Source organism: Felis catus, chromosome X, assembly GCF_018350175.1.
Source record: "Felis catus isolate Fca126 chromosome X, F.catus_Fca126_mat1.0, whole genome shotgun sequence".
NCBI lineage: Eukaryota > Metazoa > Chordata > Mammalia > Carnivora > Felidae > Felis > Felis catus.
The window spans coordinates 46,041,051-46,067,021 of NC_058386.1; the positions used below are offsets into that span (position 1 = coordinate 46,041,051).

The following is a 25,971-nucleotide window of genomic DNA, read 5'->3' on the forward strand; positions in this document are numbered from 1 at the left end:
AAACCCAGAGAGACCTCACTTCAGATATTGGCTCTGCCATCTACCAGCCCTGTGACCCAGGCAAGCCACCCCCCTTCTCAGGATCTGAGCCTCAGTCTCCCCACTTGGAACACAACGCCAATCCTGGCAGGGCTGTTGGGATGATTAAGCCCTTTGGAACCCAGCAGACAAATACCAGGTATTATTAACAACATAGCAAAGGCTTCACCAATTGCCTGGTCCAACCTGCTTATTTTCTAGATGAACAGAATGAGGCTGAGAGGGTAAGTGAGTCAGCTGCTGGGCTCCGTTCTACTACACGGGCCCTGCCTTCTCCATTGTGAGGCCCCCTCAGAGGTGAAGGAACTGCGAGAGAAGAGAATGGAGTGGAGGACAGCTTTGAAGGAATCCAAGGGAATGAGTGAAATCTGAACCACACCCCTCTGGCAGCTCCTCCTCAGAGGGGTGTGGGGGGTGGGGTGGGGGGAGGATTGAGACAGTGAAGCTGGTGCCTTAGGGGTGGGGAAGGGGAGGAAGAAGGACCAGGGAACTTGGAAGAAGTGGGAGAGTGTAGAAGCAGGCTTTCCTATCTCTTTTGTCTTCTTCTTCCTCCTTTATGTGCCCCCCATCCCCTCCGTGCCTTTTCCACAGAGAAGACAGAGATAACACATCACAGGCTCTGTCCTCAGTGAGGGGAGCATCATCTATGCTGAGTGCAAAGCAAGAGATGGATGCACAGGGAGGGGAGGTGGACCTCAGAAGGGAGTATTTGTTAGAAGAGTGAATGGAGCACTCACAGCGAGGTGGGGCAGGCAAGCATCAGGGTGTTGAAGCTCTGACTGGTTGAGTACTGTGCTCCCAGTTCTGCTACTTACTAGCCACGTAATTCTGGGAAAGGCACTCCCCTATGCCCAGCCTCAGCTTTTTCACTTGTAAAATGGGGTGTGTGTGTGGAGGGAGAATCCCTCCTCTTGTCAGGTAAGACTTGCACAGCGTCTGCCTGGCACATGGTACATGTTCAGCCAAGGACAGTGGTACTCACCTTTGGCCTCACAGTCCTGTAAAGGGACAGATGACCAGGGCCACAGAGCACCTTTTCATGTTTATTAAAACTTTCCATCTCACTGTGCAGCAACACGATTGCTTCTGAGGCCTGGCCCAATTATTCACAGGTACCAGGTCAGAGGGGTCTGACTTCAATGACTCCCCAACTGCCAACAGAATTGAGGCCAAGCCCCTCAGCCTCTCTCCCTAACACTAACCCTCTGCTCCAGACAGGCTGGTCTTCTTGCTGCCCCATCCCACCCCCAAGCCCCAGCACACATGGATTCAATCTACCATATACCAGACCCAGACCTGGAAATATGAACCCTCCAGGAACTCATGGACTGGCCTCCTGCCCCAATCTACTTTTGAGCATAAGCAACATATATAATCACCCCCGTCAGCACTGAGCACCTATATGTACCAGGCACAGTGTCAGACTCTTTCCCTACATTATCTACTTTGATCCTGCAAAGGGGGAACTACTCATTCAACTTTAAGATGATCAAACGAGGACTCAGAGAAGTTGAAATGATTGGCCACACATCATGTAAGTAGGGGAGCTTGGCATGAACCCCAAAGCTCGTGCTCTTACCATCACATGCCACTGTATCGGTAGCTCAGTGCTGGGCACATATGTACTGTTAAGGTGAGTTCCCTTATCCGACTTCCCTAATGTCAAGACAGACCCTTCCTCTCTAGGGCTCTTTCTTCTGAGAGGTTATTAGATACCTATCTCTACTCCAAAAGCAGGCCTATATGAGGTGTTACAGTCCTTAAGATGGCAGCTGAGGGGAGCAAAAGATCTCTAAGCCATGATGAGGAATGAATTAACCAGTTCTCCTCACTGTGGGCTGATTCTTACTAGTTTGAGGGTATATGGCATCGTGGGACCCTAAATGTAGGGGGGGGCATCCCACCTCAGAGGTTTACAGCCCTTTATGCATTTAGTGTATGATTAACTATGTGTAGATACCAATGATCATTAGTGCTGTGCTTTCCTACACCTCTCTGAGGGCAAATGCCCTGCCTAATGGTCAGTCTACCTCTTACTCCATGAAGCTGAGCCACCATTTTGGGGGAGGTGGCACAGACTTGGATAAGTCACTGCTGTCTGGACCTTGGTTCCTCATTTATAAACAACAGGGCTATGTTGGCTGAGTTCCAAACAATCTTTGGGCCCTAAAATATTTAGTTTCTTCAGAATGCCAAAGTTTCTGTAATATGACCAAGGATTTTTCTTTCTTTTTTTTTAATTTTTTTTAGCGTTTATTTTTTATATATATTTTGAGAGAGCATGAGCTGGCAAGGGGCAGAGAGAGAGAGAGAGAGAGAATGAATCCAAAGCAGGCTCCACACTCTGAGCTGTCAGCACAAAGCCCGGTTCAGGGCTCAAACTCACAAACCATGAGATCATGACCTGGGCTGAAGTCAGATGCTTAACTGACTGACTGAGCCACCCAGGTGCCCTGACCAAGGATTTTTCTTAAGTGATTTCTACCCAATGTGGGGTTTCGAGGACAATGTGAACAGGGCTCCTTCCAGCAGTGCTCTGAGGGGAAAGAGGTAGATACCCTGGTCCAGGGATCATACAGGTCTCTCCAAAAGCTGAGAACCGGCCCAGGGGCAACCAGGCATCTTCTCTCCTGGACATCACCTGGTCTAACTGCAAGTCTCTCCAACGGAGAACTCCCTTCTCATTGCAAATCAGTTGACGTGGTTCTCCTGCACCAAACATTCAGTGACTCCCCTCAGAGACCTCCCTGCCAGTCCTGCCCAAACTCTCCAAAGCTCTCCATCTTACTCCGCCTCCTACCTACTTGTCTAGCACATCTGGTATTTGCTACTTGGAACACTCCTGCCCTTCTTTTATGCCTTTTAAAGTATTTTTAATTGTATTAGAGTGATACGTGAAATAGTTTAAAAAGTCAAATTGTAAAACGATCTTAACACAAAACTCATTTTCCACGTTTTTTTCTGATTGCACTTTCGTATTCCTAAAGTATATGTTCGTGCTGCTAATCTGTTTTTGAAACATATTTTCTTGTGTGTCCTTTTACCATTTTTTGCCAAAGTAATACACATATGTAGATTTTCAAGTCACCCAGTACTTCAAGGATTGTAACAAAACACACAAATTTCCTACCCTACCCCCTTTGCACCCCCAACCCCCACTCTCAGGGACAAACCCTTTTCAACTCTTTTAACCGCTTTTTCAGGTATTTACCTCCTCATTTCTAAAGAGCCCATGTGTACATCTAGCTCAATCAATACTGGTAGCGGACATTACTGTGACTATATCAATACTAATAATGGATAAATTGTATCATATGCTATAACCACATTTCCTTTTCCATGCAACTTTTTCTTTTCTCTGGTGTTGATGTTGTTGATGGTGATGATGATGATGGTGACGATGATCTTGCTTGCTTAGTTTTCTTCATATCTATGATCAATTCTCCCCAAACTCTGCCAGAAGTGCAATTCTCCTCTCAATACGTTTTGACACATCAGGTAATCTATCAGATTATTTTTTCCCCCTCTGAGACATTGTCCCTAGTGCAATTGAGACTGGGCGCTCTCTAGACCTGAACAAGTTTGCACTGAGATCTTCTCTCCTCATCACTCTGGGTTTCCTTTCACCTCTCTTCAGTGTTGGATTTTCTGGATCCCTTGGCCTTTTTTCTGACTTTATGTCCACATTTTGCTGGAGCACATTCCCCAGTGCTCCCTATGAGGCCTAGGGCATAGAATCTTTAGATCTCATATGCCTGAAAATGTCTTTATTAGACCCTCAACCTCGATCGATAGTTCAACCAAGTATAGACTTCTAGGTTGGAAATTATGTTCGTTCAGATTTTTGAGAACACTGCTCCATGGTCTCCTAGCTCTCCAGTGTTGCTGTTGAGAAAGCCAATGCCATTCTTTTTCTTGATTCTTTGTGTGTCATATTTTTTATCTGGAACTTTTCAGGATCTTCTCTTTAATGCCTGGTATTCTAAAATTCCACAGGCATACCTTGCTGTGGTCATTTTAACATTTATTTTGCGGGTTACTCAGTAGGATTTTCATTCCTTCAGTTCTGGGACATGTTCTTGGCTTTGATCACTTTCTTTGATCACTTTGTATTATGGCTTTGATCACTTTCTTCCTGCTGTTTCCTCCATTCTCTATTTCTGGAACTCCTAATGTCGGATGCTGGAGTTCCCCAATTGATCCTCCAATTTTCTCATCTTTTCTCTTCTGTTGTCTATTTCTTTGTCTTGTTATTCTGCTTCCTAGGATATTTCCTCACCTTTTATTTTCTAATCCTTCTGTGGAAATCTTTATTTTGATTCTATCTTTAACTTCCCAGGTTTCTTCTCCTCCCTTTGTGACCTCTGTTCCCTCCAAGTGCCTTTGTTTTTTGTTTTCTTGCTTGCTTTTTTGGTCACTCTTATAGGTTGATGTTCTTCTTCAAACAGACTTGTACTATCTGATCATCTCTGGCTACCTAAGGCTTGCTAGTCAAGGGCAGGCAGGGAGGGGGGGGAGGTTAAATGTCAGTTGTACTGAGGTTTAATTTACATAATATGAAATGGGAGTAAGTGTCCTTGGCTGGTGATCCTTGGTGACTGGTTCCCATGACACTAACAAGCTGATAGGAAGCTCTGTGGATAGATGGAGCTTGCCAGGTGGTGGGCTTCACTACAGTTGCTGGGCTGAAGCCTGTTCTTTTGTTGGAAGACTCCCACATGTTATCTTTTGGAGGCCCTTTTCTAGGGACTTTCAGTTTCCTCAGAGAAGATTACTTTACCCTCTTGTATGCTCCTGATTTCGGTGTCCTGGAAGTAGGGGAGTGGAAGAGGTTGGGATCCCACTGTTTTAGGATGCTTGTAAGCCTGTTTCACCCCATCCTTCATTGTACCTGGTATCCCCAAGCCCAGGGCCTCTTAACTTCAATTTCTCCAAAAAATCAACCCCTATGTGCAGGGATGGGGCTGGAGGGGTGGGGGTGGGGCCCTCACTAGATGGGGCCAGGGAGGGGCCAAGAGTGTCTGTTAACAGACTTCCAATATTCTCCCTGTTTTGAATTCCACACCTCACCCTGTCTGCTGCGGTTCATAGCCCCTCCAAATCCTAAGCATTTCTGGGGCTCTCTGGGTAGAACAGTTTACTTCTGGTCAGCATCCCAGACCCTGTGTGTTTCTACCTTTTTTAGTTCTTTTTCTTTTTAAAAAATTATTTATTTTTGAGAGAGAGAGCGTGAACAGGGGAGGGGTAGGGGTGGGGGCGGACAGAGGATCCGAAGTGGGCTCTGCACTGACAGCAGCAAGCCTGATGGGGGCTTGAACTCACAAACCATGAGATCATGACCTGAGCTGAAGTTGGATGTTCAACTGACTGAACCACCCAGGTGCCCCTACCTTTTTTGTTTCTTTACTCATATTTCAGTTGGATTTGGGGAAGTGTCAGAGATAAATAAGTTTATTCAACTCATTATGTATAACAGGAAGTTCCTCTTCTTATTGCAGCTAACTCCTATTCATCTTCTGTGACTCATTTAGGCAAGACCTCCTCCAGAAAGCTTATCTTAATGTCTCTAGGCTGGATGAGGAGGCCCTCCTCTGTTCCCCTGCACTGTCCTTTTCTTGCCTCCATCACAGCCCTGATCAAACTGTTCTGAAAGTGTCCATTTCCTGACTCTCCCTGCAGATCAGGAGCTCCTGGTGGTCTGGGGCTGTCACTCAGTCATGCCTGTACCCCCCAGTTCCCAGGGTCTGGTCCACAGAGGCACAGAGCAAATATGTGGTGATAGAATGAATGAATAAATGAATGACTTCAAAGATGAATCAGACCCAGCCAGAGGGACCATCTAGAAAGGGAAATAAGCTGAAGACAATTGTTCCTATACAAGGCCAGTTCCCTAAAAGCTAGATGTGCAAGGATGCCCACTACAGCATGATTTAAAACCGTGGACAAATGGGCCCAGCTTCCATGCCCTGCATTCATAGGATGGTTAAGTACATTATGGTATATCAGTTGCCATGAAAAAAAATGCTTATGAAGAATATGCAATTACATGGGGAAATGCTCAAATGAAAAGAAAGCAATAAAAAATTTTATGTGCTGTATAATTTCAACTGTATGAAAAGAATGAAAAGAACAAGGGAAACACACCAACTGTTTGCATGCAGTGGCTGCCTTTGTGTGCTATAATTATGCGTAATGTTTTCCTCCTCTACTTTTCCAAGTTTTTCTACATTTTCTAATGGAAGAATGCATTAAATGTCTAATTTTTAAAAAGGTCCTGAGACGTGAAGGCCAATGTCCTGAGAGTGCTATGAACAAAATACTGTGAGGGGGGACCTAAGAGTCTGTGTGCAGGTCCCACAGTGCTTGGTGGGAAAGCTCCATTCTTCACTGTCCAGAGACCTTGAAGACCCAGGCCTATGGAATACGAACCCCTCTCGCTGCAAAAGTAGGACCTAGCTTGGGAAGCCAAAGGAGGAAGATATTGGAGTCTAGCTTATTACAAATAGCAATACCATAGGCCATCCTGGGAAACAGAGGCCCCTACACTGGGCCCCAAACTTTAGAAACCCCTATCCATGAGGTAAAGGATCTGAGGGGCCAAGGGAATGGGACCATCAGGGTCTCAGGGGCCAAGGGAATGGGACCATCAGGATCTTTGGCCCTCTTTCTTCTAGACTGCACTCCGGGTACCCAGGACCCCGGCATTCCCTGCCTATGTCTCTTGAGCTTATTTGCAAAAATTGTGTGGTCTTATTATCAAGGTCCACCAGCTAGGCCCAACAGGTGGCCAAGGGGAATCTGGGAGTAGGGAGGGCTTTGATGTGGCCTGGAGTGTCCATACACATCTCAAGGTTCTATACAAACCACAGGTTCATACAGAATGGGGACAGGCCAAGGGTGTCAACTGGTACCTTGCCCGGGCCTACAAAAGTAGAGCCAGGCAAGTCCATACCTAAGCCTCCGGGTTTATAGAAAGGTCTAACACTGAGAGGTGGATGGACCTGGGTTCAAATCCATTTATCAGCTGTGCAACCATGAATGAGTCCATTCCCTTCTCTGAACGTCAGTTTTCCCAACTATAACATATGTATAATAATTCCAACTTCAGAGAGTTGTGGTGAGGCTTTCTGGGAACAGGATGGCCTAATGGTTATGAGCACAGGCCTTGGAGAAGACAGGCCTAGGTTTCAATCGCAGCCCTGCCCCTTCTAACTATGTGATTTGCATCTCTGAGGCTCAGTTTGTTCATCAATATAATGGAGGTATTAATAGCGTTAACCTGATAAAGCTGTTGGAAGGATTATGGTCGTAAAAAATATGTAATAAAATTGGAACATTCTTAAATGAGGAAAAGCTGCTTAATAATAGTTGTGCAAATATTGGTTATGGTGGAGTTGACGAGGCCTTCTATACTCCCGATGCCCCTGCCCAGCTTTATTTTTCTCCACAGCACTTACTACTACGTGACATACTCATATCTTCTTGTTTCTTTTCTGCCCCCACCCCCTCCAACATACAAACACTAGAATATCAGCTCCACAAGGCAGAGATTCTGTCTGTTTTGTTCACTGTTTCTAAGTACCTAGAACAGTGTGAGGTACATAGAAGATGTTCTTCTACCGTTAGGTAGATATCTGCTACTTAGGGGTAAAAAGGCATTCTTGGCTGATAAAATAGCCAGAATACAGGCATGGAGGCACAAAGAAGTCCACTGTGCTTAGGGAACCATAGACAGTTGAATACAACTTGATTACTGGCCAGGAAGGGAAGAAAGTGGCTAGAAAGGTGAATGGAGCCACAGCCTGACCAAAAGGAGCATGCAAGAGCTTTCCCAGACCACAAGTGGTATAAAGACTTACTTTTGATGGCTAGGGAATGGAAAAGCACTTGGGGGAGAGGCAAAGATACCTCCCAAGTCCAAGAGCATCTAAATCATGACAATGTGAAAAATGAAAGTCAAAACCTTTTGAAAGATTATTCAGCTGGAGAAGACTCTTTCCGAAGGGACCCATCTGAAACAAGAATCAGATCTAGAAATGACAAATAGGCAGGTAGAGAAGTCAGGAGAATGAGATGATGGTGATGTGCAAAAAAATCTTATAAAGGTTAATGAAAGAGAACAACCAGATGAACCACCAGACAAATCAGAAAGCTTGTTGGATAATGAAACCACCTTCAGCAATAGAGCCACATCGAAGGCCAAGATGGTGGCACGGATGCAAAATGAAGGCCATGGTAATTTTGGTTGCTGCTTATCCCTTTGCTGGTGATTACTCTTCCCATGGTCCTTGATCGCCACTATTCATTGAACAAGTTCTGGGATGATAAGGATGATGATAATAATAATGAAGATTGCTGCATACTTCAAAGGAAATATTTTGCTTTTAATGTTTTGAATTTCTTTTCAGGAAATAATGAGACAAGTACCACTTCACATTTTTATTTCAAATAGAAGATAGGCAGAGACTACAACAAAGAGCCTTGAATACCAGGCAACAGTGTATTGCCCTATAATTTCTGAGGAGCCTTTGGGGAGCTCAGCCCTAGGAGTGATTAGGTCAAATACTGCCTTCCCCAACTTCATGCTCCTTTCTGTCAAGCAGGCTTTATTTTGGTCCATAGCATATTCTGCCTTCTAATAATCCAAAAAGAATAAAGTGACTATTGATTAAGCACCTACAATGGTTCAGGGCTTGTGTTATATTCTCAACAGTTGGGCAAGATAGTGATTATTCTTCCCATTGTATAGATGTGAAAACTCTGGATCAGGGTAGCAATGAGATTTGCCTAGAGTTACGCAGCTAATAAGCAGGGAAGCTGAGATTCAAGTCTGGGTTTGTCTGACTCTGAAACCAAGGCTTTTAACTGCTACAGCTGTGGCTTCCTTCTGTCATGCCAGAGCTAAGCGGCACTTCATCTCCCATACCAGACTGTGAGCTTGGCCTCTCTCCCTCACCTGGCTCCAATATCCCCTCCACACAGTGCAGCCCAACACCCCCGACACACCATGAGCACTCAGAGAGTACTTCTGGAAGAAACAATCATTCAAGGTCAGAGGGGGAGCAAAAAGAAAAGGGAAGGTGGGATTAGGCACAGGTGTTGCAGCCCAGATCAGCTCAGCATTATGACAAAAAAAAAAAAAAAAAAAAAAAAAGGAAGGAGGAGAGAGGGAGAAAAGGAAAATGGAACTGGCTCTCTCCAGCCCTCCCTTCCTGCCTCCCTCTGCTGGAGGCAGAGGGATGGAGGTTCAGCCATGATTGGAAGGAGAGTGGGTGGAAGGGGGTGCAGCTTAGAGAAGCTTGCTGTTGTAGAGGCCTCAGCTCAGCCTCAAAGCCCCTCCTGTGCACCAGGGGGCCCATCTCTGGTCTACCTGCTCCCACGGCCTAAGCAAAGGACCAGGACGTTGGGCTGCATGCCAGACACCCACCCAATGCTGCCACAGCACAGCTCACAGCAGACCCAGGACCCTCTCAGGTCACAGTGAGGGTACCAAGAGAAGTAGAGGGGCTGGCCCGGGTTGGGGGGTACAGATGGAGGCCGTGGCAGAGCAGGAGTCAGAACCCAGGTCTTCAGTTTGCTGAGGGCTCTCTTGACTGCACCAGAGGTTGAGAAAAATGCTCATGAATGCACATGGAGCCAGAGGTAACACATGCTGAAATGAGGCCCTCCACGGTTAGGTATTTGGGGGGTTCCTAATAATTTCCAGTCTCAGTGCAGAGTGAGAAAGCAAAACAACCACTTTTAAAAGTATCTTTAGCTTCATTTGGGCCTCAGGAGCATAAATGTTTATCTCCTCTCTCTCTCCCAGGACCCCACTAAAACGAATGTGAAAAATCAAAGAAGGTAGGAAATTGTAACAGTGAAGAGGATGGAAGAGAGTGAGATCAATGGATGAGAGATTTCGACAAATTTCTGGAAGCAAAAAACAAAAAGAAGAGTGTGCACAGTTGGAAGGAGAGCCAGGGGCACCACTCAGGGGGTTGCAGTCCGGGGTGGGAACCAATTGGGCCAGCAGAGACCCAGAAAGACTCCAGACTTGGAGATGGTAGCTATGAGGAAAGGGTAGGAATGCTCAGGATCTGAAGACAGGGGAATAAACCAAGGGTAAGTACATGAAATCCTCCCCTGCTTCCCTAACCCCTCAAATCTAGAATACAAGCTGCCTGGCATTCACCCCTAGGCAAAATATCAGAGAGCTCAGGGCTAAAGGAATTAAACTATCTGGGATGAATTAGGGCATCCAAGTGGCATGTTGGTGTCCCTGGAATAAAGTGCTTTTCAAGTGCTTTTCATCCTGGCATTTAGGGGGCACCCATTATAACAGTCAGCTCCCTGGAGGCTCATCTGAAAGAAAGCCAGCAAGTGGACAAGCCAGTGTGGATATACAAACATCTCAACCAGACTTTCTACTAACTCATTTATAAACTACTAAAATAGAAAGTATGAGAGAAAAGAGCAGCAGCCCAGAGGATCAATCTGGGAAGCTCAACATCCAACTAAATGACATTCCAGCAAGAGGAAACAGAGAAAATGAAGGGGAGGAGACTATCAAAAAAATTATGTAACAAAAGACAAATGCATCACATTTTTACCGGGGGGTCAGTGACTGGAAAACTGAGTGCTGGTTACATAGGTGTGTTTGGCTTGTAAAAATTGACCAAGCTATTCATTTGCGATGTGAGCACTTTTTTGTATGCATATTATGTTTCGGTGTGAAGTTTAAAAAAAATCCTTCTTCTAGAAATCTCCAAGGAGATTGTCCCCAGAAGAAGTGCTGTGATTATTCTGCAGGTGCAAGGAACTCCACAAAACAGTAACTAAATAAGCAAGGAAGCAAACAAACAAACAAGGTAGAAAGGAAGTCCTGGTCTCAAATATAAAACAAAGTAAAAAGTGGCATGATTTTGAACAATGTCGTAGAGCAGAAGAAAGGAAAATTCATTTGATCTGGATGCTAGGAACATCTTCCTGGGAGTACAGAGGTTTTGACAACGGACCTTGGGAACTGAGGTGCAATTATAGTACACTATTTGGCCCTGCAATGAATAATATTGACATAATCATAATCCCATAAATAGAGTATATTGGTGGTCAAATTTTAAAAAAATTTTCTAATGTTTATTTTTGAGAGAGAGAGAGAGAGAGAGAGCGAGAGAGAGAGAGAGAGCGAGCACACAAGTGGGGGAAGGGCAGAGAGAGGGAGACACAGAATCCAAAGCAGGCTCTAGGCTCTGAGCTGTCAGCAGCTGGACGTGGGGTCGAACTCACAAACCATGAGATCGTGACCTGAGCCAAAGTCGGACAGTTAACTGACTGAGCCACCCAGGCGCCCCAATGTGGTCAGCTTTTAAAATCAATTTGTCTTGATACAGCACTGAAGACCTAATTATTGTCACAGAACAGAATATAAATGCAATCAAGCTTGCTGACAAAAGTATGGAACACACAAAGCAGGAGCTACAAGGGTGGAGGAGAGATGGAAGGAAGGATGGGGCCCTAATAACTATGTCTTACAAACCAAGTGGTCGAGAGATACTGTGGAGGGGCACCTGGGTGGCTCAGTCAGTTAAGTGCCTGACTTCAGCTTAGGTCATGATGTCACGGGTTTGATTCATGAGTTCAAGCCCCACATCGGGATCTCTGGTGTCAGCACAGAGCCTGCTTCGGATCCTCTGTCTCCCTCTTTCTCTCTCAAAAATAAACATTAAAAAAAAAAGAAAGATACTGTAGAAAATGGATGGAATAAGAAACCATAGTTTAAAATAGTACTTGATAAAAATTACAAATTTGAGGAGAGAAAGAGTCAGGTGGTGTAAATAAGCTAAATCCTCACTTGTCATAGTAGAGAGAAGTCAGTGGATAATGTTCAAAGTTGATAAATGAAGAAATGATGCATGCTATTTAGAGATATGAAGTCACTGCCAGAAAACCTAAATGGTAAAAGCAGCCACCTCTGGGGACTGGGAAGGGGGCAACAGGGAGACACTGGCTTTTTACATGTGTCTTTGTGTACTACTTGCCTTTTTAAAACTATGCATATGTACTGCTTTAATTTAATTTTAAAAACAAGTCCCTCCTCTTTCTCTGGACCTTGGTCGCCCACATGCTACATACAAAAGAGGGAGCTTGATGATTCCACGTGGTGTGAGGTCCTGTTCTCCATACTTCCTTTTATAATTTTTTTAAGTTTATTTATTTATTTTGAGAGAGAGAGAGAACGAGCAGAGGAGGGGCAGAGAGGGTGGTGGGGGGTACAGAGGATTTAAAAGGCTCCCTGTCAAAAGCAGAGAGCTCAATGTGGGGCTCAAGCTCATGAACCTCGAGATCATGACCTGAGCCAAAGTCAGATGCTCAACCACTGAGCCACCCAGGTGCCCCTCCATGCTTCTTTTTAGAGCAGGAACAAGACAGGCGAGTAAAGGGCTGACTCCCCCTAACTAATGCCTCAACTCCTCATGGCACCACAGTCATCTATGCAGATGCCTTCTCAGCTGCCCCAGCCTGCACCGCCCTCTGGTCTCCTTCAAGTCCCACCATTGCCTGTCCAGCCTCTCCAGCCCTCCATTCATTCAACTATTTACACCCGTTAGTTATTTATACCTGCCTGAGTCACAAAGGATTTGAGGTGGCTTACTCCAATAACACAGATAAAGAAAGAATAAAAATTGAACTAGAAAACGAGAGCTCAGAAAAAGAGATCAACAGAGATGCTAAAGCTGTACTTCAAATTAACTGGTAGCCGAGGAAGAAAGCAAGATACAATGAGCCATGGCAACCTCATATTAGGAAGGAGGAAATACACCCGTTTTCAGGGGAAGCAAATCTTTGCTGAGCACTGAATTCTTCAAATCATTGTCTATGGGAGATTCCAAGCAGGAGAAGGAGATGACTGGTTTTGTTTTGTTTTGTTTTTTAAACTTTAAGTTGTCTTATTCAGGATGAACTATTCAGATATTTGGATGAGTTATTTCCCATAAAAACTAAAGAATTTCAGGTAATACCATAATTATGAAATGAGGTATGTGCTATGGCACAATCTTGGGTTATTTCATTGATTTTCTTCCCCTGCAAATGACTATTAAGCACCTACAAGTATCAGGGAATGCCATTCAAACATTCTTGGTTAATCCTGAGAGATGGGCATTGTCATCCCATTTTCCAGATAAGGAAACCAAAGACGAGAAGGTAAGTGACATAGCTGAGGTCATCCAGTGGGTTGGGGCACAGCCTAGATTCAAACTTAGGTTTGTCTGACTGTAGCTATGCTTGTGGTGAGCATATCATAATGTATAAACTTGCAAAGTCACTATATTGTACACCTGAAACTAATGTAACATTGTGTGTCACTATACTCAGAACAAAACAAAACAAAAACAAAGTTAGGTCTGTCTGTCTCCAAAGCTCCTTCTTTGTGTATCATACCATGGGGACTCATAACAAAGGCATCCAGGCTGGAGACACTCTGCCCAAGGCGATGGGCACACAAGTGATGACAGACACAAGCCCGCCCTCTTCCACAAAAATAGAAAAAGGGGGGATGACAGGCCTAACTCTCAGGGCAAAAACTGCCTGTGAGCTGCCTCAGTTACATTAAATGAGGACTCCTAGGGTAAAAAGCAGCAGAAAAAACGGTGGGCCTGGGTGGAGAAAGTGAAATCTGGGTCTACTCCCCAGCTATGAATCTAGGAGATCTGATTTCTGAGGGGCTGAACTAGACAGAGCAGAGGGTCTGTCTGCCATCAAAGCAAGAGATCCTTTATTTAGGTGATCCCTCCTCTTCACGGCTTCCTCCCCAGCAAGTCTCCAAGCCTCCTCGAGCTCCAGTTTTCTCATCAGCAGGACCCAAAGATAATGATCCCTATAATCTTCACAGGCTTTTAAAGCATAAAATAGCACATCTAAGGAACAGTACTTTAAACACTGGCATTAACAGTAGAGTGACTTTTCTTTTAAAAAAACATTTTTTTAATGCTTATTTATTGTTGAGAGAGAGACAGAGCATCAGCAGGGGAGGGGCAGAGAGAGGGAGACACAGAATCTGAAGCAGACTCCAGGCTCTGACTGTCAGTACAGAGCCTGTCACAGGGCTCAAACCCATGAACCACAACATCACAACCTGAGCCAAAGTCAGACGCTTAACCAACTGAGCCACCCAGGCGCCCCTAGAGTGACTTTTCTAGTCAGAGCTGTTCTGCTCATACATTGAGCAGCCTCATACAAGCCCTTTCTCTCTGGGCCTCAGTCTTCTCATCTGTAAAATGAACAGCTTGAGCTGGATGATTTTTAAGGACCCTTCTAGCTTGAAGTTTCTTGGCTTTTATGCTGGTATTATTAAAATCCTGCTCATCATGAATGGCTGCCGCTCCTCTGTGTCCCCACAGTAGGCTGCATGCCCCTCTGTCACAGCACTTGTCAATGTGTTGTCACTCTCCTCCAACAGAGTATCTCTACTCCCCACTACCCAAGCTCAGGCCTTATCATCTCTCATCTAGACTGTCACACTCGCCTTCTCACTGGGTGCCCTCCAATCTGTCTTCCAAACTGTCCACTAGTGGGATCTCTCCAAAACATGCCTCTCAACACATCTCCCCATTCTCTACAATAAGGACCTCTTGCCCCAACCTAAAACCCGATCTTGGCTCCCAATTCCCAACATAATAAAGCTCCTTATCCTGCTAGTCAAGTGTCCTCCTGATCTGGGATGGCTGACTCTTCAGACTCTTCTCCAGACCTTTCCTGCCTCAGTTTGTGCTTTAGTTTGTACTGACCTAATAAAAGTGCTCCGCCCCCCAACACACCCTGCTGGTTCCATGCCTCTGTTCATTCACTCATGCTGGCCCCTCTGCCTTAGTCTCCCTTTTGTTCTCCATTTCTGCCAAGCCACACACTGTCCTGCTTCACTGTGCTAACTCCTACTCATCCTCCAGGCCTCAGCTCAGGCAACACCTCCTCCAGGAAGCTCTCCCCGATAGTCTAGGTAGATGTCCCTCCTTTGGGCACCCACAGAGCCCTGTGCCCCGCCCCCCGGCACAGCACACAGGAAACCGCATCACATTCATCTTCTCTGCCCAACTGTGAATGCCCTGAAGCCAGGAACTGTATAACATTAATCACAGAACTCCTTGCCTGCAGCAGTACAAGGAATGGCACATCCGAGGCACACAATATTCACTGGACTGACCTCTCTTTCAGAAGTGTGGTGAGCTCCCACATGGCCTGTCCCTCTGGCTCCTCCCCAGCACAGAGTTTTGCAAAATTATTAATAATAACAATGCCTCAGGGCACCTGGGTGGCTCAGTCGGTTAAGCTTCTGACTTTGGCTCAGGTCATGATCTCATGGTTCATGAGTTCGAGCCCTGTGTCAGGCTCTGTGCTGACAGCTCAGAGCCTGGAGCCTGCTTCAGATTCTGTGTCTCCCTCTCTCTCTCTCTCTGCCCCTCCCCCACTTGTGCTCACTCTCAAAAATAAACATTAAAAAACTTTTAAAAATAACAACAATGCCTATCACCAACTAAACATACACTATGTGCTGAATACTTCACATATGTCATCTTACTCAATTTTTACAACAATCATGAGAATATGGGTTATTTATGAACTGGCCAGCATATCAGATGTACAAGTGCCTCCCAGTTTTACAAGGGAATTTTAGGGAAGAAACATGTAGGTACTTTTAATCACAGATATGATGACAATAATTCTAAAGTGGTTATATAGAGGAAAATAATTGGTTTTATAAAGGCAAATACAGCATCCTGGATTCCAGTAGGAAATCACAAGGCCCAGATATATAGTCATATTATCCCTTTAAAAGGGTATAAAAATCACATAGCTAAAAAGACAGGCATTGATACTGGAGAAGTGGCACATATCAGGTGATAATTGTGATTAAATTGTGATAAAATAAAAACAAACTTTCCTTCTTAAAATGTTCGAGGAATCATCCTGATCAGCCCACGTAGCTCTGGCTTGTTATCTTTGTTTTGAAAAGGATGTGATGTGTGGATCTTGGCTGACTTGTCTGGTTTGCTACACTCCACCTCTAGGGGGCAGGGCAATCCCACAGACTATTTTCCATCCTTGTCTCTCAGCTTTCCATCCTGACCAGAACCTTCCTTGACTACTGTGTTAGGTAGACAGGAAAATTTTTGATACATTGGGGAGGTGGGGTGCAACATGAATCTGAATCTTATATATCAGAAAATATAGTTTTATCCCCATTTGCAACTTGAGAAAACCGAGGCTCTGAAAGTTAAGTGACTTGCCTAGAGTCACAGAGAGTCCCCCTTCCACGGCACTGCGCTTTCCGTGAATACAGAGGCCCCAAAGAGCTTCAGCTCTTAAGTGCTTGATAACAGGCTTCCCTACATAAATGCTTTCAACATGGATGCCTGGAGAGAGATCAAATAACTTCCATGAGAAAGTTAGAGTAACTAGCAAATTACCTTGCCCTAAATGAGTTACCTCAAAAGTGGAAATAAGTCATTTATTTATCGTTCTCCCCCATGACCCATGTTTATCATTCTGCCAGGGAATACAGCCAGGGAGTGAGCCAAAGGGGCTGTGTCTTATTATGACATTGAGACACCACACCCGGCCCAGGGTCTGAGCCCCAACAGAGACTTGTTGGATAAATAAGTAGCTTTCCACTAAACTGGGCAGGCTGCATACGAGTCCTACGCATGTCTCTTTGCTCCTTTCAGAACAGAAGATCTTGCACTGAGGGTCAAGACCACGGTATGATATGGCCATAGCATGGGAGGGAGAGGTAATGATGAATAGACAGGCCTAAATATCTCCAAAGTTTCCTCTGATTCTGCTACCCTCATATCCCACAAACTGGAAGGCTGGTAAGTGTGAAAAGCCCAGAGTAGAGGCCAAACAATTCCTGGGAGCATGAGGAGAAAGCAAGGCAGGAGCCAACAGAATTCTGAAGTGGAGTCATCTCTCTATGGGGGGCCCTAGAATGAAGAAAAACTTAGGCACCTCTAGCCATTAGTGCACCAAGGCTTAATCTGACATTCATTTGTTTATTCAACATTTACTGAGCAGCTACTACGTGCTGTGCTGTGTGTTTCCAAGCTGCTGGCTCTGTCACTCATGCCCAGAGCACCTACCATAGGGACCAACACAACATGCTCTTGATACATGTCACTTAAATGTCAATCTGTAGGGGCTCTCAATCTAGCAGAGAGGATACAAGATGTAAACAAATAACCATAAAGGTATAAAAAGAGAGAGGGGCGCCTGGGTGGCTCAGTTGGTTAAGCCACCGACCGTTGACTATGGCTCAGGTTATGACCTCATGGTTTGTGGGTTCGAGCCCCACATCAGGCTCCATGCTGATGGCATGGAGCCTGCCTGGGATTCTGTCTCCCTCTCTCTGCCCCTCCCCTGCTTGCTCTCTATCTCTCAAAAAAATAAAGGAAAGAAAAGAAACTTAAAAAGAGAGAAAGTGCTCATTTCAAGGGCCAGGGGTAGACCAGCAAATAGACACAGGAGAGATGACAGCTCAGCTCAGCGTGGGAACTATATGGAGCAGCCCAGGAGGAGGAACCAGCATCAGCAAAGACCCCGAGGCTATCAGAAGGCTGAGTGGGCTAACACTGGGGTGCACAGGCCCTTCTGGCTGGGGCACGGTCTGTGGGAAGTGGACTGTCAAAAGATGAGGGGAGAAAGGGAAGTCAGGTGCCGATGCTAAGAGGACTATGCATGGCAGATGGAGGAGTCTGAACGTTCTCCTGCAGGCCAAAGACAGAGTGGAACCACTGGAGCCCTGCAGAAAGCTTGGCCAGGCTGCATCTCGTCAGAGGCTTGATGGAACAAGAGCAGGAGAGGCATCTGTTAGAGAAGACTATGGCAAAACTTCAGGAAGCAGTCAGGAGACGGACCCTGACTGGAGCAGTGGTCTTGGGAGCTCTGCTGGGGGAAGCCCGGAGCCATGCCTGGAGTGTCTCTAACGTCTTTACACCTTGCCTGCGGGAGGCAGTGGTGTACCACAGTCTCAAGCCCGACAGTTCTGGGCCCCATGCAGTTGTGTAACCTCAGGCAGGTCACTGCACCCCTCTGATCCTTGTTTCCGTCTGAAAAATGAAGATAATACTAACACCCACCTGGCAGGGACTCTGCAAATGAGATAAGAGGCAGTAGTACTGTATGGTGGGTAAGAACGCTGCAGATGGACTCTGGAGCCTGGCTACTTGTGCTCCATCTAGCTCCTTCTCAATTCTCCTGCTTATTATTGAGTGACCTTGGGTAAGTTAACCAACCTTCCCGGGCCTCAGTTGCCTCATCTGTAAAATGGATTTAATAACAATATCTACATCAAAAGATTCATGTGGAGGTTGAATGAATTAATACATGGAAAGCACTCAGAACAAATAGTGCTTGGCACACAGTAAATGCATGCAGTAAAAAAAAAAAAGTTAGCTATTATTACATAAAGCCACAGAGGGTGGTGCCTGGCACACAGAAGGCTGAGACTCACTCAGCACATGTGTGGCCTCTTCTCCGTGCTCCAGGCCTTTACTATGCTCTCAGCAGATTCAGAGGCCACAGTAGGCAGGGGTGGGTGAGATGAAAGAGTAGCAGAGGGTAAGCCTCAGTCCAGTCTTCCTCCCACCTAGGCCCCCATTGGACCCCAGGAGACACCCACTCTCTTTGAAGCCCTTGAGCAGGGTCCCCAACCAGTGGCCTGGCCTACCCTGATCCTTCCTCTGAGAACTTCCACACTCCACCAGCCTTGCCACTTGTTTTGTCCAGAGCACTGTCACGATGGTGGGATGAGCCTGGAGCCCTGCAGCTCCGGCAAGGAGGAGGGGGCTCCTCAAGCGCAGAGAGCATGGTGTTTGCTCAGCCTGGTGGCCCCTCCTGCTCTGTGCACGCAGCCAAGAAATGTTTGTGGATGACAACAACCCCATTCTTGCCCCAGATCTAGACGGAGAAGCAAGACTCCTCTAATTCTCATTCAACTCAACATTATCATTTCCTCCCACACAAGTATAATGCTCTCAACACAGTGGGGGGAAAAATAGATGGCTTACCCTCCTGGGAAGAAGGAGAAATCCCCCCCCCCCGGAAAAGTACCTGAGAGCCCAAAGGAGACAGACTTCCCCGGAGCCCCTCCCTTGGGCTCACTCTCTCCCCCCCCACCCCTTCCCAGTGCCCTCAGCCCCTGCAGGGAGAACACTGACACAGCCCAGCAGCCAAGCAGCAGACCACGCATTGCCCTGGCTGTCAAGAACACCAGGCCAGGCATTCTGGTTGCTGCCCCCCAATGTGGACCAGCTTGCAGGGTGGGTGAGGGTGTGTGTGTGGGGGGGGAGCGGTGGGTGGAGAGTTACCACCAAACCAGCTTCACCCCACCACCGCCTACGGCAGAGCCGGAGCTGGGCCCATGCACAAAGCGTGGGAAATACCGCTCTCTTCAGTGTGGAGCAACTCAGCAGTGGCCCCCAGCACACCCGTAAATCATTCCAGGCGCCAGAACTGCAAGGGGGGCCAGGTCAAGATCAACAACGAAAGCAGAACTCTTCTCTAATCATCTGGGGGTTCAGGGGAACAATTCCAGGGAAAAAAGACCTGAACACTGGTGGAGACCAGCAGCTACAAACAAACAAACAAACAAGCAAGCAAAGCCCTCACATACAGAAGACCAGGGGGCAGAAGGAGGTTGAGCCTCATCTCGTGCTCTGCTGCACTAAGAAGGCCACACCCAGAGCACAGCAGAAGGCATACTGGCATCCGGGAACCCGTCCAGAAGAGACAGTGCGGGAGGATGTTGGAATCCTGGGGGTATGATATGGGTGGGGGTGGACATGACAGCCACTAGCAACCGCAGTAGAGGGAAAGTTCACAGGATGAAGAGTCTGTCTTAGGGCCACTGACCTCTGGTGTGTCGCTTCACTTCTCTGAGCCCCTCGGTTTCTTCGGCTGTAAAATGTGGACTGCGGTGCCTGACGCACAGGGTCGTTGGGAGGACTAAATAAGTCCCTAGGCACAAGGGGCCCTCAACAAGAGGCAGCTGGGGCCCAGGCCCATCTCTCCCCTCTTTCTCCACCAGAGGGAGCCTGGGGACCAGGAACGCCTAGCCTGTACCTGCTCTACCGATCCACCCCCAGTGCTGCAGCCTCTGCCGCTGAACTCCCACCTTGCCTGCCCTGGCTTCCAGCAGCAGCCTTCTCACCCACTCCTTACAAACCCAGAACAGGCCTGGCAAGGGAGTCTCTTCAGCAGCTGTGGTGGCAGCAATGGTTACTGCATGAACAAGCCCTCTGGATGCTTGGCTGGGAGGAAGAGTAGAAAGGAGGGAGACACAGCCTTCTCGCCCACACCCCTGCCCCTTGACTCTGCCACTCATCCCAGAGTCAGCTCCTCCTGCTCCAATCCTATAGATACCTAAGGCTTGCCTGGCCTCTCCGAGTTTGGGACCTGGCCAGGTCCTGAAGCCAGGAGACTCATGTGGGTTGGAAAGCTCTAGTGGAAAAATGACAGGTCTCAGACACAGGTGGATGTGGGTTCTAGTCCCAGCTCCATTAGGAACTAGCAGCGTAACCTTGGGCAAAAGCCTTTCATCTTGGGGTCTCAGTTTCCCCGTCTCTCAAATGGAGTTGCTAATGCTCACCAGAACCTGTGGTGAGGCCCAAAAGAGGCAATAACTGATGTGCAAATATTTAATATGTGGCTAGGAGAAATTCAAAGCACTATCTAAACCCCCTTATTAATCCAGTAGGAAATGTGAGGCAAAGAAATCCGACAAACAGCCTGGAGGGTGCACAAAAGAGGGATAGACTGAGAGGCAGGCCTGTGCAGAAGCACAGAGCTCAAGAGCAAATGGGCTTCCAGCCAGCCAAGAGATCCACGTCTGCAGGATGGAGAATCTGAGGGTAATGAAATCCTGGTATCGGGGAAGACCCAGGTCACTTCACTGGGCTTTACACCCAATTCAGGAATGGTGCTTTTTCCAGCTCTTCCCGACACCCACTGGGCCTCTGCCGGACAAGTCCACCCAGCTCCCACCCCCACCTCTTGACTCAGTCCTCTGCATCACCAGGCAGCCAGGTTGGAAAGTTCTCCCTGATTTACCCCCAAATTTCCAACCGCTCCTGGCTCTGCTCTCTGGAGCCACACATAATGAGCCTCTTTCTTCTGTCATAGGCCTGACCACTCCAGAAAAGTCTTCCACAGTCAGGCTCAAGGACCACAGCAGGCTCCAGTCTCCTGCTCCCACCCACCGTAGCCCTCTCCTGAAACAGCTCTGCTTGGTTGATCTGGACCCTTCCTCCAGGGTGGGGCCCCAAGTTGCACACAGTCGGTCCACTGGGAATGGGCTCCCAGCAACCACGCCTGGACAGGAGAACCCATCTCCCTGGCCCCGGGACTACTCTGAGGCAGTCCACACCGAAACTCAGCTGAGGGTGCACTGCAGTGGAGCCCAGCCGAGGCCTCAAGCTGCAGCTGCTGCTCCTGGGGCCCAGCCATCTCAACCCAGCACCCCAGCCTGCTGCCTCACCACGGGGGAGTTGCAGAGAGCTGTCTCCCAGCAGATTTCCTGAGGCAGAAGGCTTCCCCACCCCCAGCCCAGCCTCCAAGAGACACTCCACTGGTTGTGGCACATGGTAGGACCAGCTGAGCAGTGAGAGGAGGGGGAAGGCTGTCCATTCGCTAGAGGACTTCAGACTTGCTCAGTAGTGTGGCTGGATTAGTCACAGAACCATCAAATCTAAGCTGGGGGTCTTAAAGAGCATTCAAGAAAGACAAGATATGGGGGGAACTGATGGCCTGAGAGAGGAAGGGAGTCAGTCAAGGTCACAAAGGCAATCTGCAGCACAGCTGGAAGGGGAACCCAGGTGTCCTAACTCCCAGTTCAGTGCTGTTCTTTCCAATACAGCAAAAGAAAAATCAGGGGGCCTTTAGGGCAGCCCTGTGAGCCTGCATGCCCTTGACTCTCTTAGCCTGACATTTATCCTGACCGCTCACAGTAGTATCTGCATGGAAGAAGTGGACCCAGCCCATGTCCCACCAACCCAAGGTGTCCCAAATAGGCAGACACACGGACACCAGCAAAGAAACTGGCACTGATCCAACAAGAGAGAAGATCTGTAGGCTTCCCTTCCTGGGAGCTCTTTAATTGGGCGGTGTTTTTCTTGAGGGTGGAGTGGGGGTGCTCTTTGAGGAACTAGCCAAGGGCTTGGCCTCCATCTTTGCTCCCCCATCTTTGCTCCCCTGGCCAGGATGTGCTGCGGTTCCCATCAGAGGGATGTCTCAGCCTCCAGCAGCCATTCTAGTCCCCACCTGCCTCTCTGGGAAAGGATGGAGCTGAAGCCACCAGAGGAGACAAGATCAGGCCTACACTCAGGACCTGCAGAGGAGACCCAAAGTGGGGGGGGGGGGGAGACGGGGGCTTTCTTTCCCTTGGGGCTCTGAGGTGACAATGTCACAGATAATAAAAATCCCAAGCAGCACATCCAAAATAAAGAAATAAATGAAAAGCCATCCTCTGGCAAGGGTACAGTTAGGGGGTGAAGAAGTAGAGGGGTGATGACTGCTGTAGGCCCTCACTGGCCACGGTTTTGAGAAAGAAGAGACACCTGCACTCATCTGGCCAAGCCAGGCTGGGGTGGCCGGAGAAGGGGTGTCGGCTGCTTGAGCAGGACCGAGCTTCTCTGACAGTCTGGGACGGGAGAGGAGGACATGGTATCAGGCACTGGCTTCTTACTTTATCAGCCGGACAAGTTGGAGGGGGAACTGGAGGGGAAGAGCCGGGGTGAAGGGGGTAGGGGGGAGAGGGGTACAAACACACATTCCTTACTTTCTCTGGAGGGTTGTGGCCGGGCTGGTGCTGGTACTGGTGCTGTGGCCGCCACCGGCCCCGGGGCTGGAGCTCCTGGATGCGCCACGGCTCAGCTGGCCCCGCTCCCGCGGTGGCCGGGGCCCCACGCCCACCGCAGCTGAATAGCCGGCTTCCTTCTCGCGGCCCGGGTGCGCTGGCACGGTCTCCCGCCCGCCACGCTCGCGACCCAGGGCTGGGTTCTCGTGGTGCAGGTGGCACTGGGCCACGTCGCGCTCGCGGGCTGGGTAGCCGGTAGTGTCCTGGAGCGGGTAGGGGGCGTCCCGCTCCTTGTCCCGATACACTGCCTCCCGGTTCTGGTAGGCGCCGTCCCGGTTCGGGTAGCCCACGTCCCGGGCCGCCTGGTGGAACTGGCTCTCCCGCAGCTCGCGGTGGTGGAACTGGGTCTCGCGCAGGTTCTGGTACTGGCTTTCGCGGCCGGGGCTATCCCGCGCGCCGTGGGGGTCCCGGTGCAGCTCCCCGCGGTGCAGCTGGCTCTCCTCCCTCAGGTCGCGGTTCTCCTGGGTGAGCTGGTCCAGCTGGCCCTCCAGTTCTTCAATGCGCCGCCGCTGGGTCTCCAGCAGCTGCTGCTGGCTCTCAATGATGTTGTTCAGCTCCAGCAGGTACTCCACCGCCCGGTTGGGGCTCTCGGATCCCGGACCGCCCGGGGGCCCCGACCCCGCCTCCATCCTGGCGGCCCAGGGGCAAGGGAAGGGGCAGGAGAGCCCGGTCCCCGCTCGCTCACGGCGCCACCCTCCCCCGGGCCCAGCCGGGGGAGGGGGCCGGCGGGACGCGAGGGCGCGCACCGGGCTCGAGGGCCCGGGGGCCCGGGGGGGCCCGGGAGACAGCGCTGGGGCCGGCGGCACGGGGAGCAGGAGCTGAGGCTACCGCTGCCGCCGCCGCCGCCACCGCCACCGCCACAGCTCAGGAGGACGCGGCCCACGGCGCTCCGCCCGCTGCGGAGTCACTGCGCAGCGCGGCCGCGCGGGACCGCCCCGGCCGCCGGCCCGCCCCCCGCCCCTGCCCCCACCCCGCGCGCCCGGCCCGCCCCCGCGCGCCCCACCTGCCGCCGCCACCCGCGCCCGAAGCCGGACCCGACCCGAGACACCCGCGCCAGGTCGGGGCCATCCCCATCGCAGGCTGCCGGAGAGCTCTCCCTTCCACCGGTCCCAGGGTCTTCACCTAACCAAGGTCTTCAACCTGACGAAGCCCTCCATCCCGGTCCGTTCCAATATCCCTCGGGTCCTCTCAGCCCAAGATCCTCATCTAAGACCTCCCAGGAACCCCCATCGCAGGCAGCCTCCAGGTCTGAGCATCCCACGAATTCCCCATTCCCTGGGTCTGCCAGTCCCAAGTGTCAAGATTCCCCATCCCATCCAACACCTGGGCCTCCTATCTCAGGCGACCTTCCTCCCGCCCACATCCCGGGTAGTCCTTGGATCTCTCATTCTAGCCAGTCCCCTGACCATTCCTCCATCCCACCCAGCCCCGTGTCCCTCCAGCCAGGCAGTCCACACACAGTTCCCCCTTCCCAGGCAGCCTCTGGAACATCACTCCCCTATCCCCACACACAACATCACAGTCATCCCCCACTCCAGCCAGTTCCTAAACTCTCCATCCAAGCCAGCACCCAGATCCCCTAACCCAGTCAACCCCAGGATCCCAAAGGTTAGCCAGTCTCTGGGTCCTCCAACCAAGGCAGTCCCAGGATCCCATCCCAAAAGCTCTGGGACTGCCCATTGCTGCCAATCTTAGGATCAAAGCTTCATTCATTCATTCAACTCTCACTTTCCATCCTCCTTTGGAGATGCTCTTCTCCATTCTGTCCATCATCTTCATCCAATGAAACTGTACCCATCCTTCAAGACTTAAATGCCCCCTTCCTGAAGCCAACCTTGATTTCTCTAGCCAGAAGTGCTTGCTGTCTCTCCTCTGGACCTCCAATTGCACTTCTCTACACTTCTCTCGTGGCACTTGTGGAACAAGTGGAACCCTACTTCATAGCGCATTGGTTTGTGTTCTTGTTATAGCATGTCAGTTTGTGTTCTTGTTTTATGTCCTCTGCCAGGCTGAGCTCCCTAAAGCCAGAAACATGTCTTCATTCATCTTTGTGAGCAGTTGAGGTAGAGGAAAAAGCATATGTTTTACAGTCAGACAAAACTGGATCTAAATTCCACCTTCTCCTCTCTGAACTTCCATTTCCCTATCAATACCACCTGCCTCACAGGAATGGTCTTGGAAAAAAGCAAGTAAAAACGTTTGGCACAGAAAACACAACCCGGGGAATAGGAGAAAATATTTGCAAATGATATATCTGATAAGAGTTTTGTATTCATAATATGCAAAGAACCTCAGCCCCCTCTCCACTGTTGTTACAGCCCAACAACAACAAAACAACCCAATTTTGTTTTGAATGGGCAAAGAATTCGAAGAGACATTTCTCCAAAGAAGATGTACAAATGACCGTAAGCTCATGAAAAGATGCTCAACATCATTAACCACCAGCAAAATGCAGATCAAAAACCACAATGAGAAAAAAAACACAATGAGCTTTCTGTGCTACCCACAAGGTGGTGTTCTGGATTCCTGTCATAACCTAAAGGGAAACTTTCATGATTTCCAGAGCCCTTGGGGTCCTGCAGATGAAGGAGGGGGCTGTCCTTAAATTCTTTGCAGCAGGAACCCTCTTAGGTGGCACCAACCTTGACTTCCAATCTTGACTTCCAAGTGGAACAGTACATGTACAAATGGAAAAGTGAAGGCATCCACATCTTAAATCTGAAGATAACCCAAGAGAAGCTTCTGCTGGTGGCTGTTACCATTGTTGCCATTGAAAACCCAGCTGATACCGGAATACTGACCAGCAAGCTGTGCTAAAGTTTTCTGCCAGGGCCGAAAACTGGGGCCACTCCTATTGCTGGCCATCTCATTCCTGGAAGCTTCACTAAACAGATCAAGGCAGCCTCCCGGGAGCCATGACTACTGGTCCCAGGCTGACCACCAGCCTGTCACAGAGGTGTCTTATGTTAACCTGCCTACCATTGCTCTGTGTAACACAGACTCTTCTCTGTGCCCTGTAGATATTGCAATCCCATGCAACAACA

At 48.9% G+C, this 25,971-nt stretch overlaps 1 protein-coding gene across 3 annotated transcripts in view; it reads right to left on the bottom strand.

The window, feature by feature from the left end:
• Nucleotides 1-23,716, bottom strand: part of IQSEC2 (IQ motif and Sec7 domain ArfGEF 2) — a 77,577-nt gene extending 53,861 nt beyond the window's left edge. The window contains exon 1 of one of the 3 annotated variants that reach the window (XM_019823838.3): nt 22,850-23,715. In XM_019823838.3, coding sequence (XP_019679397.2) covers nt 22,850-23,556 — 707 coding nt within the window. In that variant the 5' untranslated portion in view covers nt 23,557-23,715. Of the gene's footprint in view, nt 1-22,849 lie in introns of all 3 variants that reach the window. The other 2 variants (XM_023248845.2, XM_019823839.3) reach the window with 2 other exon arrangements.
• Between the last annotated feature and the right edge of the window lie 2,255 nt (nt 23,717-25,971).